The 19,511-nt window shown below is 40.2% G+C and overlaps 1 protein-coding gene across 1 annotated transcript; it reads left to right on the forward strand.

Annotated features, from left to right (window-relative positions):
* Positions 1 to 986: 986 nt before the first annotated feature.
* On the forward strand, positions 987 to 19,132 carry LOC124114475 (tyrosine-protein kinase SRK3-like). The gene is made up of 14 exons (XM_046475050.2): positions 987 to 1,500; positions 3,139 to 3,235; positions 4,093 to 4,197; positions 4,746 to 4,837; positions 5,728 to 5,883; positions 6,965 to 7,031; positions 7,733 to 7,756; positions 8,897 to 8,988; positions 9,771 to 9,929; positions 10,383 to 10,529; positions 11,532 to 11,791; positions 12,850 to 13,003; positions 13,590 to 13,721; positions 14,487 to 19,132. Exons 1-14 carry the CDS (start codon positions 1,470 to 1,472, stop codon positions 14,699 to 14,701), a joined length of 1,731 nt encoding a protein of 576 aa, XP_046331006.2. The 5' UTR covers positions 987 to 1,469; the 3' UTR covers positions 14,702 to 19,132.
* Positions 19,133 to 19,511: the final 379 nt, after the last annotated feature.

Consider the following 19,511-nt stretch of genomic DNA (forward strand, 5'->3'; position numbering starts at 1 on the left):
AGAGGAATGAGACGAATCTGTTGATTTCTAAAGTACAATCAACTCGCCCTTTGGGGTTCGTCTCGTTGATTCTACATCCGAAATGAACAGTGAAGATTCCGGGTTAGAATAGTTTTTCAGCAACCCATGCTTGCCGTAAAAGGTGACTATGCTTGTCGTAAAAGGCGACTAACGGGATCGGGTGGTCAGGCTCGCTGACTTGGTTGATACATGTCATCGATCCCAATTGCGTGGATCGATGCTCATGATATTAATCACTGGATTGTATGGTCCAGACTCGATTATTTACAGACCGCCGTTATTTAGCTGTAATATTGCTGAGTGCAGCGTTAAACAACAAACCAACCAACCAGCCAACCAAGTTTCTAATAATTGTTCCATTACGCAGTGGACGTATCCTCGCCACGTCTTCGTTGTTTGGGCGATGGCAATTCATCTCAATTCCTTTACCGTTCATGAGTACATACGGACAATGAGCATCAGGTTCAAACATATTTTCCTCCAGGGTTTTTCACAGGAGGTAGCCATCATAACGATTTGTTCAAAGTTATTAGATATCAAAGTTCTACCCGTGAAGATCCGGGTGAGAATAGGTCTTCAGCAACCCACGCTTACCGTAAGAGGCGACTAACGGGATCGGGAGGTCAGGCTTGGTGACTTGATTGATGCATGTCATCGTATCCCAATTGCGTGGATCGATGCTGATGATGTCAATCATGAAATATCTGGTCCAGACTCGATTATTTACAGACCACCGTCATATAGCTGGAATATTGCTTAGTGCGGCGTTAAACAACAAACAAACAAACATAATGAAAACGTAGATCACACCGTGAAGGACGTGGATGTGAATCTTCGCCATTTATACGTCACGTGAATATATACCCCCACAAGGACCTAATATTAGACCAAGTTACTCCTCTATTTATATCCTTGCGCTGGAAAACCCTAGCGACTCCCCGAGCCAAACATGTTTATTGTTCCGTCACAGCCTTCAACAAAAAATCAGTTACGCCAAGCTGTCATATGCGTCAATTGGACTGCAGGCGAGTTACACAATGGCTTTTGAAAATGTATGTATTCCAATAGTTCAACCTGTACAGTACTAGTCATGCACTCCGCTGGTTCATTCCTCATTACTGCAAAGCATTGAGCAAGACATTCCCGTCATATAAAGTGGGACAAAGCCATAAACATTTGACCTCGGAACCACTGGGGCACAGTGAGGGGTGTGAGATCCTGTTTAAACTCGGTGTGCTGGTAAGGACGACGACACAGCGACGAAGTTGATGTCTACGATGTAGAGGAGTTCTGGCGTCCCGACACACTTCAACGGGCATCACATAGCGTAAGAATAAGAACTGGCGTCACTGGACAAACGGGAGCTTAATCGGTTATTTGTCCGTGTCAAGTGTTGTATCATCAGTGACCGCGGTATTGAACCATATTTGACCAAGTAAACTCTGACGATGGAAGGTTCCAAGGCACAAAAAGCAAGTGGTAAGAATATACATTTTCAGAAATACAACTATCGTAGCGGTTAACATTAATTGCAATGAACGAACTGTTCAAACTAATTTAGGTGAGAAGATAGTTGATTATTGCTTAAGTTCAGTTACATCGCATTCTAATGCGGTGAATACGACGTGAATACAATTGAGTGAGTGAGTGAGTTGGGTTTAACGCCGCTTTTAACAGTATTCCAGTTATATCACGGCGTGTCAGCTTAATGTGGGAGAAAAGCCCGAAGTGATGAAGGTCTCAGACGTTTACCACTTCGGTGAAACCCACGAGCAAGGGTATGGTGCTGACAAACCTGGAAACATAATCGGGGCGAATCGGGATTTGAACCCACAATCATAGGTTTCTGGCGTGCCCAGGGACGCAACTCTGCACAGCGAATCGCGGCGCCTTGGACGACTGGGCCCCCCGTGCCCCCCGAATACAATTGAAATCCATAGATGTGTGAATATAAAGACATTATTATTATAAACCCAGGTGATTGCCATTGTGTGAGGTGAAAAGATAACACGTCCGTAACCCGTCACATTGAATATGACGATAATACAGTACACAGTGTAAATGTATCAATACATGTTTCTGATCCCAATTGCGTGGATCGATGCTCATGATGTCAATCACTGGATTGACTGGTCCAGACTCGATTATTTACAGACCGCCGTCATATAGTTGGAATACTGCCGAGTGCGGCGTTAATCAACAAACAAACAAACAAACAAACAAAAATACATGTTTCTAGTTGCCTGGCATAATAGTCAGTCTTCAGTCATATTTTGTAAATTCCTTGTTATATACACCTGTGATTGGATTTAGGCAGAGCAAGAGTTATGTTATTCACACCTGGTTTTTGTATGTAAGTAGTGGGTAAGGTGTTGTTGTCTGCGGTGTGTTTTCTCCGATTGATCAATTATGAATACTACTGTTGATACATATATATATATAGGCTTATATAAATACGTAGATCACATCGTGACGACCTTGAGTCTGATTCATAGTCACATGACATGCTCCATAGTCACATGACATGCTCCAACAAGGGCCTGTTATGCATAGCCCAGTGGAGACCTAGGGAAATCCCCTCAATCTTTTCACGGATTTTATTAAGCAATTTACATGTAGATGCTCTATGTTTGATAAATCAAATTAATGTATTGAATGTTACGTGATATAGTGTTCTATAATGTGTAGATGGCGAATGACAAATAAAAATGGTACAATGGGACTCAACACCATGGCTGAAACATGTCAGTTCATGTACCTTTCTACAACCCATGGCATGCTGCTGTATTTATCAAACAAAGATGGGCACGGGGGGCCAAGTCGTCCAAGGCGCCGCGATTCGCTGTGCAGAGTTGCGTCCCTTGGGCAAGCCAGAAACCTATGATTTCGGTTCGCCCCGATTATGTTTCTAGGTTTGTCAGCACCATACCCGTGCTCATGGGTTTCACTGAAGTGGTAAACGTCTGAGACCTGCGTCACTTCGGGCTTTCCTCCCACATTAAGCTGACACGCCGTGATATAACTGAACTACTGTTAAAAGCGGCGTTAAACCCAACTCCCTCACTCACTCACTCAAACAAATCTTTCGCTTGTTCATCTTTGTGTTAATGATTCTAGCACCAGTTATCTACCTGGCAATGTATGACTTTGATGGGAGTTACGATGATGACTTGTCATTCAAGAAAGGGCACCGACTCAGAAGAGTAGACGCCGAGTAAGTTCATATTTAAGTGTCGTAACATATTGTTTGTTGTTTAACACCGCTCTCAGCAATATTCCAGCTTTATGACGGCGGTCTGGAAATAATCGAGTCTGGACCAGAAAACCCATGATTGACATCATGGGCATCGATCCACGCAATTAGGATACGATGACATGCATCAACCAAGTCAGCGAGCCTGACCACCCGATCCCGTGAGTCGCCTCTTACGACAAGCATTGTCGTCTTTTACGGCGAAGACCTATTCTAACCCGGATCTTCACAGGTCTCTTTAAGTCTCAAATGAGTCACAAGGATGGTAACAAAGTAAGCGTGACTTAAGAAGTTGTGTTCTGTATACTATTGCCGTCATAAAACCAGCAAATAACACGACATAAACGTTTTCAATACAATATTGAAACTGTAGGCATGACACTCTTACAAGTACATGTACCACCCCGTTATATTCGTTTGTCCACGTTTTGCAATAAACCATCACGCTCATCGTAGTGCTTAATTAAAATTGCATATTTTGTTCATGTGTAACCGCCTATAAACCATATAAATACAAAACGACAACGTTGGCGAATAACCAGTCTCGATTATCCGCCGATACAGATTCAAGGCTAAATAAAGGTTAAATTATATGACTGGATCACTGAAAATCAGGGTTCGCGAAAAGGGTAAGCCTACCGGTTCCAACCGCCACTCTCACAATTTGCATAATATAATATATGTTTGTATGTTGCCTCATGACACACCACGCAATTCTCCTGTCATGTGACGACGGCCTGTAAACAAACCAGAAAATCAATCAAGACGAGACAAGTGTAGGGTGATTATAATCCCATCTTTCTTCCGTGCACACACAGAGTGGCATCTGACTGGGTGGTGTGTGTGAACCTCAACAGTGGTGAAACCGGGTACATCCCAATCAACTATGTTAAACTTGAAAACAACTCTCCAGAATCTCAGGTGTAAGTTTTTAAACAATATTTTAACATATTTACGTTGGATCCTTAATTCAAATAGACATTTTTTTTAATTTTAGCTTTGTACCTTCTGTCTGTCTGTCTGTCTGTCTTAATTTAAAAGGACAGTTATTTTATTTTAGCTTCGCACCAGTTGACGTTTAAATAACTACAGCTCATATATAGATAGATAGATAGATAGATAGATAGATAGATGTTAATATATTTTCTTTTAAGTAGGACAATACTCAAAAATCAGATTGCATTATCCAACGTGTTCAGCTATATAATGTATGGATGTCCTGGTAAATTTGATATACATAGATTAAAAAAAGGACATCTAATGTATCCGTGTGTTTTTCTACACTCGAAGTGCTGTTTACTCGATCATCAAACATATACATGTATGGAGTCAAACGTCGTTCGAGACAAACTGGACGTTACCTAGTTTAGACGAGTTATACAATATCGATATAAGGCAGTTCGAGTTAACAGGGTTTCCCCACATTGTGTAAGGCGGAGTACACATCCTTGAATGCAGCGTTGTGTTGCAGATGGTGGTTTGCCTGCACACGGGAGGGAGGAGAGAAGAAACTGATGAAGGAGGGCTTGACTGATGGGACGTTTCTCGTCAGGCCAACCTCAGGTAGGAGCACTCGTGACGCATGAAGGGTTAATAATTTACGTAGATTTACAATTGTATTGCTCCTTTCTTTTTTCACAAGATAAAGGATCGAACAATACGTTGGTAATACTTTCTAGAAACTGATTGAATGTAGACTCCGTTTCGAATATTAAAAAGTGTTTCATAGTACTTTATATCCGAGCCCCGTAAGCATGTTGGGGCGATCGGGTAGCTTAGTGGTTAAAGTGTTCGCTCGTTACGCCGAAGACCCGGGTTCGATTCCCGACATGGGTACGATGTGTGAAGCCCATTTCTGGTGTCCCCAGGCGTGATATTGCTGGAACATTGCTAAAAGTGGCGTAAAACCATACTCACTCGTTAGCATGTTGTCCATTAACCGGCATTACTTGGATCGTAGGCAGAACTTCACGTCGAAGACGTTTGTCACTTATTTGCTAATTATTATTTACTTCATTGGTTAAGTCAGATTACGGGTCTGGGACTTGTGAATCTGGGATTCGAACGGCCCTCGGTTCTGTACAGGTGAGACTACTGAGCCATCCGTTCCCCAACATTGTCCACTATAGTTACCAGTACGCTAACCCAATGAACCTTCGCGATTGATACATATGAACCCTTCTGTTGTGATCACTATGACAGTGGGCTAGTGGGCCCACATTAAGCCTATGTATTAATTCTTGATTACATATATTGTTTCATCAGAAACTTGCTATATGCAAATGTGGTCCCTCTCGTTTCCATCACTATATATCGTTACCTTTTTGTTCACCGTATACCAGTCGTATTGCATATTATAGCAAGATACACATAGAAGTGTTTTAAAAAAAGAAAAAAAAAGAAGAAGTGTTTTTGTGTTTTTGTGTAAACCCGTCAAATATTTCATGTTTTAGAAACAAGTTCCTACACATTAAGTGTGAGGTGGCACGAAGGGGATGGGATGCCCTGTGTCAAACACTACAAGCTGCGCAAGTCAGAGGAGGGGCAGGTTTACATCGGGCTGAGAAAGATGTTTCTTACAGTCAACGTACTTATCGCATATTATCAAGGTAATACCATCACAAGGCCATACATTCTCATTCTTTTCAATTTCTATTTGTTTCGATAGGTCACTCGTTAATCTTAAGTTACTTCTCATTATTTAGTGGTGTTTTGGTAACTATCGTTTTCTATGTCTGAAAAACAACACTCTGTAATTAACTGTAACGTACGGCTTGTAGTAAGACAGATGAATTTAGCGATTGAATAAATATTCATGTGTGTATGCTGCGTTAAGAATATGGCGGATGGAAGGAATTATACGAACACTTCACTTGATAGTATTGTAGAGTATGGGATTATATTTTACTTCATTTGAAATATATTTACAAGTTTGTCAGTTGGTGTGCTGACACACAATTTTGGTACGTGTTGTACAATGATACAAGTTTGTCACTTGGTGTGGTGACACATACGTTGAGCACGTGTTCTACGAACATGCAAGTTGTCACTTGGTGTGGTGACACACACGTTTGGCACGGCTTGTACAAAGATACAAGTTTGTCACTTGGTGTGGAGACAGACACGTTTGGCACGCGTTGTAAAAAGATACAAGTTTGTCACTTGGTGTGCTGACACACGTTTGGCACACGTTTGGCACACACTCGTTTGGCACGCGTTGTAAAAAGATACAAGTTTGTCACTTGGTGTGCTGACACATACGTTGAGTACGTGTTGTACGAACATGCGAGTTGTCACTTGGTGTGCTGACAGACACGTTTGGCACGTGTTGTATAAAGATAAAAATGTGTCACTTGGTGTGGTGACACATACGTTGAGCACGTGTTGTACGAACATGCAAGTTGTCACTTGGTGTGCTGACATACGTTTGGCACGTGTTGTACACAAGGATACAAGTTGTGAACCTTGGCATTTGTCACGTGTTATTGAGACATATACGTTTGGTACAGACTTTACAGACACACGCATTTGTCACGTGTTATTGAGACATATACGTTTGGTACAGACTTTACAGACACATACATTTGTCACGTGTTATTGAGACATAAACGTTTGTCTCAGACTTTACAAATTGTCCCTCCATGTTATGATATTGGTATGTTGTAATTACTTATCTGATTGTGTTCACAGACAATGATGACGGTTTGGTGTGTCGTCTAACTAAGCCGTGTCCGAGGACAGTACAACTCCAACAGGGGTAAGAAAACGTTAACATTAATACGACAACGACTAGGGGTCTGTTCGTTTGTGGAACAATGTTCGTTTACAAACCAATAAGCAGGTGTAATTTCAATTTCACATCAACGTATTTGGCCTAAGTTTAGTTGGTTTACGGACCAACCGGCCTGAACTTTCTAATATTTGGGAAAAAATATCAAATCAGTATTGCTATTTTGTAATGAAATGCTGTCTTTAGTACGTTTTGTAATGTTTGAAAATAAAAACCACAGAAATGTCAAATTCATGTTACGTTGGAAGTTCTATCTTATGAACAAATACGTCAAAAACAACTTCACAGACTGATTCTTTAATCAATGACACAAAAAACCTTGTGGACAATAATACGAAAAAAAGTGACCTAGTTCATGGTAATAATGCAACACAGGCCCCACCCACTTTGTTACTGACCAATCAGAAAACATGAGTTGGCTAGTGGGTGCCGCCTATTCTTTTTGTTTGTGAATACGTAATCAAATGCCACGAAACGACTTTCAATTATTTGTTTCGACACACACATGAATTATTTACATAACAAAGTAACCCACAGCAGAGTCTGGCCTCAGCGACTGTCATGCTGTGTTTGTGTAACACGAAGCGACAAATTACGAATACTTATATCTTCGCATAAAGTCATCTTAGTTTATAAAACACTTATATCATGAACTGTTTTCCCCACAGGGGTCGATCCGTTAAAGGCGAAAGGTAAAGTATTGATTTTTTTAATAATTCTTAATTGATTTATACATAGTTACAACATTGTGAGAATAGTCTTCGCATGGTAGAACATTAGTTCCTTATACGAGTTTGTCATACATATCCAAATTTCATCTCATTATAATCATTGGGTTGATTCATATTTCAGTACCTTTAGACTCAGCCAAGCTATAAGGTATTGAGTCGATTGTACGACACCGACTATGTCATGAGCATGTGTTGATGAATCGCTATCAAATAGTGATGATACTAGATGTTCGCGAAAAGGTGAGCGTATCCTGCCCCACCGGTGGCACCCGTCACAAACACATGCAAAGGCAAGGCAAATGTTCACCTAAAAAAACACAGTAACATATGGTACAAGTCAAAATAGGGAACTGCATCGGTCATAATTTTTGTCACTGATGCGCCAAATTTGGAAATGTCCTCCACATGTCTGCCATAAGAACTTTTGAAAGCTTTACTGAGGCCTTGAATGTTGTAACCTTGATCAAACAACTTCAGAGCAAGAGTCGTATGACGCTTTTAAATCTTGGTAGAAAGAGCATGCTCGATTGTATCTCAAAACTTGTGAATTATAAACACCAAAGGCTGGAGCTGCTGGAATATTGCTCGAGTGAGTGAGTGAGTTTGGTTTTACGCCGCTTTTAGCAATATTCCAGCAATATCACGGCGGGGGACACCAGAAATGGGCTTCACACATTGTACCCATGTCGGGAATCGAACCCGGGTCCTCAGCGTGACGAGCGAACGCCTTAACCACTAGGCTACCCGACCGCCCCGAATATTGCTCGACATGAAGGGGAAGTTGTCCCTCTTGTCATACAGTCTTGTGGAGAGTGTTTTGCCACTCTGAATCTTTATGCATAGACCTAAATATGAAACAGATGAGGCCTACTTTATTTCTAGTTCAGGTGGATAAATCAATGGAATGGTATTTGCTATTTGATTGTTATTAAACGATATCAGATCATCGATATACCTGAAGCTTAGTTAAACTTCTGGGCCAAATGACCGTGTTTAGACTTTGCTAATCCGAACAGAAATTCCGATGTTTATGCATAAAGAAACAGATCCGCAAGAAGGGGAGTACAATCACAGTGTTAAACAGTGTCGGTTTTCCTTCAGTTGGTGGTTTGACATTGGACGCCATGATGCAGAAGCACTGTTGTTGAAAAGAGAAGCGGAACTTGGTTACTTTCTCATCAGACCAACAACAGGTTAGTCACACCCATGGAACCAAGGATTTCCAATATATTACAGCCGAGGAATTGTGAAAGGTATGACTGTTTACGAACTGAACAAAACTTGGAGAAATGATTGTGGATGATAAATAGAATCTGACCCTCGTATCTCTTGATATCAAATATATCAACACTCGTCGATAAACGTACAAGTTTCGGAGTGTAAGTTTTTTATCGACTCGAGTTGATTTATTCAATATCAAAAGACATTTGGATGAGAGTCTCTATATATCAGTCGATAGATATAAAAAATCGATAGTAATTTTGAGGATGGGTACCATATTGGTCAGTGTTACTTGGTATTCAACAGACCATATATAAGGTCGTCCTACGAAATACCTTTAAATTTTAATCACCTCTAAAACTTTAAAACTACAACGAAGACAATCGATTACTAGACTGAAGACGAGTGCAACTTTAATCAAAAATGATCATCTGATTATGTTTTAGTTATATGCTTTTAAGTTGTTAGTGACATTTTATGACATGAGGTTCCTCTCCAATATCATTCTTCAGTCAAGGAACAGTTGCTTGTAAAAATCAGCTGCGATTAAGCCCATATTTTCCATAGACATGTTGTAGATTTGAACCTACGGTGCATCAAATACCTACTGATGGTGATTTATTGTTGCGTCGGACAATTCTTTTCTTGCATCTTGAACTTATTGTTTAACAAATTGGTCATTATATAATTAATCTAACATGGAAATTATAGTATTTCTGTTATTGCAATTAACCTGCTTAATATATTGTTCCAGGGTCAAACTCATATGCCTTGTCTGTGAGGCTGCAACACGGAAATGCCGAATCCCCTTTCGTTAGACACTACAAAATACAGACAGCGGAGAACGGACAGGTGTACATTGGAGTCCGGAGGATGTTTTCCAGCATCAACGCACTTGTAGCGCATCACCGAGGTAGATGCATATGCATGCTTACGCTTACTATATTTAAGAGCAGGCAATACAAAATCCCACATAAATGCTAATACATACATTGATACATTGGTAAACATATCATTTTTATGGGGGCACGGGGGGCACGGGTGGCGCAATCGTCTAAGGCGCCGCGATTCGCTGTGCAGAGTTGCGTCCCTTGGGCACGCCAGAAACCTATGATTGTGGGTTCGAATCCCGGTTCGCCCCGAATATGTTTCTAGGTTTGTTAAACCCAACTCACTCACTCACTCTATTAATTTTTGAATTGAAATGGTGATTGATTGTTTTACATATTTAGTTAAAATATTTAGTTTCATTTATGAGCTTAAACAATTTCCAATATTGGTGTTAACTGTATGCTCGCTGTTTTACGTTATAATTTCTATATGTCTGGTGTGAGTTCTACATCAACATGTACTTATTCCTTGCCAGCGAGGGAGGACGGTTTGGAGTGTCGCCTGACGGAGCCATGTCCCAGGATGGCACCAGTCCTACACCTTCGTAGCATGGAGGTTAACAGAGGTCACATTGGCATGACAGTCAAGCTTGGCTCCGGCTACTTTGGCGAAGTCTGGAAAGGTATGTGCACAGATAATGACGATAGTAAAGGGTTGTTGTTGATATTTCTCCGTATCAGAAAGGAACTGATGACACATCGTATAAACGTTTATTTTTTTGGTCAAATCCATTTTTCAAGTATATACTTCCTTATGTCCAACAAGTTTGACCCTGTTTTAATGAGTGAGTAGTGTTAAAGCAATATTCAAGCAATACCACGAAGTGGGCCACCAGCAGAAAAAGGGATGCCTTCATTGAAATTCTTTCAGTGATAACGATTATGAATATTCATATTTATGTCACTAAATGTCGTAAATGTGCTGGTCGTAAGAGGCGATTTAATGGATCGGTTGGTCAGACTAGGTGACTTGGTATATTTCGGGTCATCGTACCCCGACAGCGTTGATCGGTGCTCATAATATCCACCACTGGATTGTGTGGTCCAGTGTAAAAAAATTAAGGCCAACTAGAATATTGTGTGGCGTTCAACAACGAACAAACAACCAAAACGCCAGTATGAATAATGACGAGGACAATGCGAAAACGATGATCATGATAGGGTGGACGTATAATAAGTGAGTGAGTGAGTGAGTGAGTGAGTGAGTGAGTGAGTGAGTGAGTATGGTTTCACGCCGCTTTTAGCAATATCCAAGCAATATCACGGCGGGGGAAATCAGAAATGGGCTTCACACATTGTCCCCATGTCGGGAATCGAACCCGGGTCTTCGGCGTGACGAGCGAACGCTTTAACCACTAGGCTACCCGAACGCCCCGGGCGTATAATGGTATCGATGACGAACATTATAAAAATGATGACGATGCGATAATGTCAAAATATGACGATGCGGATATCATGACAGTGATAACTAATCGTGATAAACCGATCAAACATTGACACATCGGAAGATCAGAGTGATAAAAACTGCAATTATGATTGTCACACTTCGAAGACCAATGTCGATATGGTGATCATATTGTAGCTGTTAAAGGTTACGGTGATTGACATGATGTATGTTATTCCAGGAAAGCTGAACGGAAAGCGTGACATTGCCGTTAAGAAGTTGAAGCCAGGCAGGATGACTGTGGAAGATTTCATCAGCGAGGCGAGAATAATGAACCAATTACGTCACGTCCGCCTGGTCCAACTCCTGGCGGTGTGTACAGACGCTGAACCTGTTCTGCTCATCACTGAGTACATGACCAATGGATCCCTACTGGACTTCCTCCGGAAAACGGACCGTCCTAAGCTGGAGCATTCTATGATGATAAACATGTGCAGACAGGTGAGCTGCAAATAGAAGAGTAAACCCTATACCATTTGATCAAAAGTGGTACTTGAATTTCTTACGGAAATGGGCATAATGCAGACAGGTGAGCTGCAAATAGAAGAGTAAACCCTATACCATTTGATCAAAAGTTGTACTTGAATTTCTTACGGAAATGGGCATAATGCAGACAGGTGAGCTGCAAATAGAAGAGTAAACCCTATAACATTTGATCAAAAGTGGTACTTGAATTTCTTACGGAAATGGGCATAATGCAGACAGGTGAGCTGCAAATAGAAGAGTAAACCCTATACCATTTGATTAAAAGTGGTACTTGAATTTCTTACGGAAATGGGCATAATGCAGATAGGTGAGCTGCAAATAGAAGAGTAAACCCTATACCATTTGATCAAAAGTGGTACTTGAATTTCTTACGGAAATGGGCATAATGCAGACAGGTGAGCTGCAAATAGAAGAGTAAACCCTATACCATTTGATCAAAAGTTGTACTTGAATTTCTTACGGAAATGGGCATAATGAAGACAGGTGAGCTGCAAATAGAAGAGTAAACCCTATACCATTTGATCAAAAGTTGTACTTGAATTTCTTACGGAAATGGGCATAATGCAGACAGGTGAGCTGCAAATAGAAGAGTAAACCCTATGCCATTTGATGCAAAAGTGGTACTTGAATTTCTTACGGAAATGGGCATAATGCAGACAGGTGAGCTGCAAATAGAAGAGTAAATCCTATGCCATTTGATGCAAAAGTTGTACTTGAATTTCTTACGGAAATGGGCATAATGCAGACAGGTGAGCTGCAAATAGAAGAGTAAACCCTATGCCATTTGATGCAAAAGTGGTACTTGAATTTCTTACGGAAATGGGCACATTAATACTTCACTATTGTGTTTGAAAATGATGTTTGTTTTACGTAAGTGCGACCTCTGTACCGAATAGTTACTGATGGAAAGTTGTCACAATTGCAAATATACTGTGATGAAACGGACATGCAAACACGACTTTGGATGTTGTTTTCAATACGGTTGAATAAACAATCAGTCGTTTGTCATGCAGATTGCTGAGGGAATGGCGTTCCTTGAATCCCACAACTTCATCCACCGAGACCTTCGTGCTGCCAATATACTGGTGGGGGAACATTATGATGTCAAGGTCGCAGACTTCGGACTGGCCAGGATCGTTGATGATGGCGCCGATTATCTTTCAAAAGGTAACGCATTGGCAACATTTTATGTTTCATGTTTCAGATGTTGATAGATGACATGAAACATATTCCCAGCAGATAAATGTCGCTGTGCACTGGTGCCCTTAAAGGGTGTGATGGTGAGGTGAAATGGGGTTTAACGTCGCGTCCAAGATTATTGCACTTATATAGCGACGTGCATGCACGTGTATGTGTGTGTGTGTGGCTGCTTGTACTAGTCCGGACTGATGCCGATTTATAGTGCTAGCCCATTGAGATACCATGCCGCAGTTTAACATGAATACCCCACTCAGACACTGTATACTGACTCCGAGCCGACCAGTCCTTGTTTTAGCCCCTCAATGCCGAGCGCCAGACAGGGTAACAACAAGTACCATCTTTTAACGTCTTTTTGTATGACCCGGCCGAGGATCGAACTCCGGACCTTCCGCTCTCCGGGCGGACGCTCTACCACAAGACCACGGAGGCGGTCAAAGAGTGTAATGTGCTACAATAGATCAAGAATTAGAAACGCAGAAATTTCAGTTCAAACAATAATTCACCATGTATTTTCCACTGATCCTAAACAGATTTTATATTTGTGGTCATGTAGGTAGCCGTGTACCTATCAAGTGGACGGCCCCTGAGGGACTGGAATACAGAAAATTCAGTATCAAGTCTGACGTGTGGTCCTTTGGTGTGTTGATGTTCGAGATTGCAACATCAGGCAAGGATCCTTATGCAGGTAATGTCATTCTGGCGTTACGGTAAGACTGATAGAGTCAGTGGTTCGGAGAGTGAGTGACTGAGTGACTGCGTGATTGAGTCAGTCAGTGAGTTACTAATTGGCTTACGATTTAACCCTTACCCTTAGTGCTCACTAATGCAGGCGAGTGTGTAAAGGAAAGTTACTGAGAGACCATGTATAATTACCTTGACGAATCCGGGAGTCGAATGCATTATCCTTGCAGTTCCTTGCAGTTGTGGACCATACTAGTGCGTATCGGCTAGAAGTGTAAACTTTACAAGCCAGACAAAGCCGGATCTATCCATTATAGTCTCTAAGATATACAAGTCTTATCACCGGTACCGCATTTCCATTTATTAAGTGCCCAAACCATATTTTCTCCTGTGTACTTTTAGACCATATTAAAGGCCGAATCTTTTCAAAGGCCTGATCCTCATTTCTTTCTGAAGTGACGAGAATGGTTAGCTTATATTAGTTCAGTGAACGTTTTAGCGCTCAAAGTAATTGAAATGGCCCGACATCATTAGCTGTAAAGGGCCAAAACTCAGAGGCAAGGCTCTAACTTCAAACCCTGCAACTAGACCGGGCCCTTAATAGATGTCTCCTCATAACGGGACTGAGGTATATTAGTCACGACAGCCTATTTTTAATTTCACTGTTATATTTGAATGTACATGCTATGTTCATACACCTACCAACCCCAAGTGTAAGGACGTACATGTACTTGTAAGAAGTTGTCACTGACTTGGTTCTCTGCTACAGGTATGAGGCCACGAGAAGTCGTGGAACAAACAGTTCAAGGGTATCGCTTACCCAAACCACAGGCACACTGGCTTCCCGAACAGATAGACCCTCTCTATGATATCATGCAACAATGCTGGAAGAACGACCCTGCAAGCAGGCCCTCCTTTTCCCATCTACACAGCTTATTTGAGGACTTCCAAGTTCAGACAGAAACGCAGTATGATGATATATGACGTACTGAATTATATAGAAAAGGTAATCACTTCAAAGATGGAGCTGTGATGGAGCTGTTTGAAGGTGTAACATGCTATTTGGATTACATTGTCTCCAAGAAGACACTGGGCAGTGGCAGCGCGGGACAACGGAGTTACTGAAATCGATTGAGTTGCTAAATTTCATTGACATGACATTGAAGGTGTGTATGTAACCAAGTGTAAAACTGATATTGCGGTCTTTGATGTAGCAAATTGCTTGTGTGGAACGTCGTCATCAACAGGGGACATTTCTGTTGTGTTACTGACACAGTGATCATCACTCTATCGTGGAAACGTATGTTATTGTGGTAGTGTCAACACTTTTGCAGAAGGGGAAAGTGTGTGTTAAGTTATTGACATTGTCATCACTACTGTATGAGAGAAAGTGTGTGTTGTGTTTTTGATATTATCATCACGACTGTATGAGGGAAAGTGTGTGTTGTGTTATTGATATTATCATCACGCCTGTATGAGGGAAAGTGTGTGTTGAGTTATTGATATTATCATCAGTACTGTTTGAGGGTAAGTGTGTGTTGTGTTATTGACATTATCATCACGACTGTATGAGGGAAAGTGTGTTGTGTTATTGATATTATCATCACGACTGTATGAGGGAAAGTGTGTGTTGAGTTATTGACATTATCATCACGACTGCATGAGGGAAAGTGTGTGTTGAGTTACTGACATTATCATCACGACTGTATGAGGGAAAGTGTGTGTTGAGTTATTGACATTATCATCACGACTGTATGAGGGAAAGTGTGTGTTGAGTTATCGACATTATCATCACTACTGTATGAGGGAAAGTGTGTGTTGAGTTATTGACATTATCATCACGACTGTATGAGGGTTAGGGTGTGTTGTGTTATTGACATTATCATCACTACTGTATGAGGGTAACTGTGTGTTGTGTTATTGACATTATCATCACGACTGTATGAGGGAAAGTGTGTGTTGAGTTATCGACATTATCATCACTACTGTATGAGGGAAAGTGTGTGTTGAGTTATTGACATTATCATCACGACTGTATGAGGGTTAGGGTGTGTTGTGTTATTGACATTATCATCACTACTGTATGAGGGTAACTGTGTGTTGTGTTATTGATATTATCATCACTATTGTATGAGGGAAAGTGTGTGTTGAGTTATTGACATTATCATCACTACTGTATGAGAGAAAGTGTGTGTTGAGTTATTGATATTATCATCACTACTGTATGAGGGTAAGTGTGTGTTGAGTTATTGACATTATCATCACGACTGTATGAGGGAAAGTGTGTGTTGTGTTTTTGATATTATCATCACGACTGTATGAGGGAAAGTGTGTGTTGTGTTATTGATATTATCATCACGCCTGTATGAGGGAAAGTGTGTGTTGAGTTATTGATATTATCATCAGTACTGTTTGAGGGTAAGTGTGTGTTGTGTTATTGACATTATCATCACGACTGTATGAGGGAAAGTGTGTTGTGTTATTGATATTATCATCACGACTGTATGAGGGAAAGTGTGTGTTGAGTTATTGACATTATCATCACGACTGCATGAGGGAAAGTGTGTGTTGAGTTACTGACATTATCATCACGACTGTATGAGGGAAAGTGTGTGTTGAGTTATTGACATTATCATCACGACTGTATGAGGGAAAGTGTGTGTTGAGTTATCGACATTATCATCACTACTGTATGAGGGAAAGTGTGTGTTGAGTTATTGACATTATCATCACGACTGTATGAGGGTTAGGGTGTGTTGTGTTATTGACATTATCATCACTACTGTATGAGGGTAACTGTGTGTTGTGTTATTGATATTATCATCACTATTGTATGAGGGAAAGTGTGTGTTGAGTTATTGACATTATCATCACTACTGTATGAGAGAAAGTGTGTGTTGAGTTATTGATATTATCATCACTACTGTATGAGGGTAAGTGTGTGTTGAGTTATTGACATTATCATCACGACTGTATGAGGGAAAGTGTGTGTTGTGTTATTGATATTATCATCACTACTGTATGAGGGAAAGTGTGTGTTGAGTTATTGACATTATCATCATTACTGTATGAGAGAAAGTGTGTGTTGAGTTATTGATATTATCAGCACTACTGTATGAGAAAAGTGTGTGTTGAGTTATTGATATTATCATCACGACTGTATGAGGGGAAGTGTGTGTTGATTTATTGACATTATCATCACGACTGTATGAGGGAAAGTGTGTGTTGAGTTATTGATATTATCATCACGACTGTATGAGGGACAGTGTGTGTTGTGTTATTGACATTATCATCAGTACTGTATGAGGGACAGTGTGTGTTGAGTTATTGAGATTATCATCACTACTGTATGAGAGAAAGTGTGTGTTGAGTTATTGATATTATCATCACTACTGCATGAGAGAAAGTGTGTGTTGAGTTATTGATATTATCATCACGACTGTATGAGGGACAGTGTGTGTTGTGTTATTGACATTATCATCAGTACTGTATGAGGGACAGTGTGTGTTGAGTTATTGAGATTATCATCACTACTGTATGAGAGAAAGTGTGTGTTGAGTTATTGATATTATCATCACTACTGTATGAGAGAAAGTGTGTGTTGAGTTATTGACATTATCATCACGACTGTATGAGGGAAAGTGTGTGTTGAGTTATTGATATTATCATCACTACTGTATGAGGGACAGTGTGTGTTGTGTTATTGACATTATCATCAGTACTGTATGAGGGACAGTGTGTGTTGAGTTATTGAGATTATCATCACTACTGTATGAGAGAAAGTGTGTGTTGAGTTATTGATATTATCATCACTACTGCATGAGAGAAAGTGTGTGTTGAGTTATTGATATTATCATCACGACTGTATGAGGGACAGTGTGTGTTGTGTTATTGACATTATCATCAGTACTGTATGAGGGACAGTGTGTGTTGAGTTATTGAGATTATCATCACTACTGTATGAGAGAAAGTGTGTGTTGAGTTATTGATATTATCATCACTACTGTATGAGAGAAAGTGTGTGTTGAGTTATTGATATTATCATCACGACTGTATGAGGGAAAGTGTGTGTTGAGTTATTGATATTATCATCATTACTGTATGAGGGAAAGTGTGTGTTGAGTTATTGATATTATCATCACGACTGTATGAGGGTAAGTGTGTGTTGAGTTATTGATATTATCATTACGACTGTATGAGGGTAAGTGTGTGTTGTGTTATTGATATTATCATCACGACTGTATGAGGGAAAGTGTGTGTTGTGTTATTGATATTATCATCAGTACTGTATAAGGGTAAGTGTGTGTTGAGTTATTGACATTATCATCACGACTGTATGAGGGAAAGTGTGTGTTGAGTTATTGACATTATCATCACTACTGTATGAGAGAAAGTGTGTGTTGAGTTATTGATATTATCATCACGACTGTATGAGGGCAAGTGTGTGTTGTGTTATTGACATTATCATCACGACTGTATAAGGGAAAGTGTGTTGAGTTATTGATATTATCATCACTACTGTATGAGGGAAAGTGTGTCTTGAGTTATTGATATTATCATCACGACTGTATGAGGGACAGTGTGTGTTGTGTTATTGACATTATCATCACGACTGTATGAGGGAAAGTGTGTGTTGAGTTATTGATATTATCTTCACGACTGTATGAGGGAAAGTGTGTGTTGAGTTATTGATATCATCATCACTACTGTATGAGGGAAAGTGTGTGTTGAGTTATTGATATTATCATCAGGACTGTATGAGGGTAAGTGTGTGTTGTGTTATTGACATTATCATCACGACTGTATGAGGGAAAGTGTGTTGAGTTATCGATATTATCATCAGTATTGTATGAGGGTAAGTGTGTGTTGAGTAATTGATATTATCATCACTACTGTATGAGGGACAGTGTGTGTTGTGTTATTGATATTGTCATCACTATTGTATGAGGGAAAGAGTGTTGGGTAATTGTGGTACCGTCAACACTTTTGCAGAATATGACAGGTGTGTCGAGTGACTGACGATGTCATGACGCTTGTTGCAGGACAATGTTTGTTTTGAGTAACTTTGGTCATCGATGATCTTACAATGGAAATGTTTTATTTTCATCAGATGACCCCTGTATTTAAATGTTATATAACTTACATTTCGGCAAATATATTTATACGATATTTGCATAAATAGACATCATCACAGTCTATACAGGTGCGCCTGTTGTAGGCAAAGGGTTCATAAGAAATGCCATTAAGCTGTGTATTTCTACAAGCTGACCGGGTGTATGATATCACGTAGACAGCAGGGTAATAGTTTTCTGTTTATACGATTGTGTGCACGTATGTGAGATCGACGAACTGTTGCTGTATTGCTTTCATGAAACACATTTAAACATTAAAGCACCTAATCAAATATTACATGTTGGTATTTCTTTAATGCAACCTAGCCTATCATGTACTTGTCTGCCCGTGAAGATTCGGGCTAGAATTGGTCTTCAGCAACCCATGCTTGTCGTAAGAAGCGTCTAACGGTATCGGGTGGTCAGGATCGCTGACTCTGTCGATGGTTTGGTTCAAATATATTTTATTCAGATTGAAAGGGATAAAATATGTTTAAACCAAACCATGTCATCGTATCCCAAATGCGTATATCGATGCTCGTGATATCAATCACTGGAATGTCTGGTCCATTTTCGATTATTTATAGATCGCCGTCATAAAGCTAGAATATTGCTGAATGTTAACCAACACACAAGCAAACAACACAACGTGCATGTATTGGTCTTGTGGATCTCTTTCTATC

This window comes from Haliotis rufescens, unplaced genomic scaffold (assembly GCF_023055435.1).
Source record: "Haliotis rufescens isolate VD_foot unplaced genomic scaffold, xgHalRufe1.0.p SCAF_2, whole genome shotgun sequence".
NCBI classification, from domain to species: domain Eukaryota; kingdom Metazoa; phylum Mollusca; class Gastropoda; order Lepetellida; family Haliotidae; genus Haliotis; species Haliotis rufescens.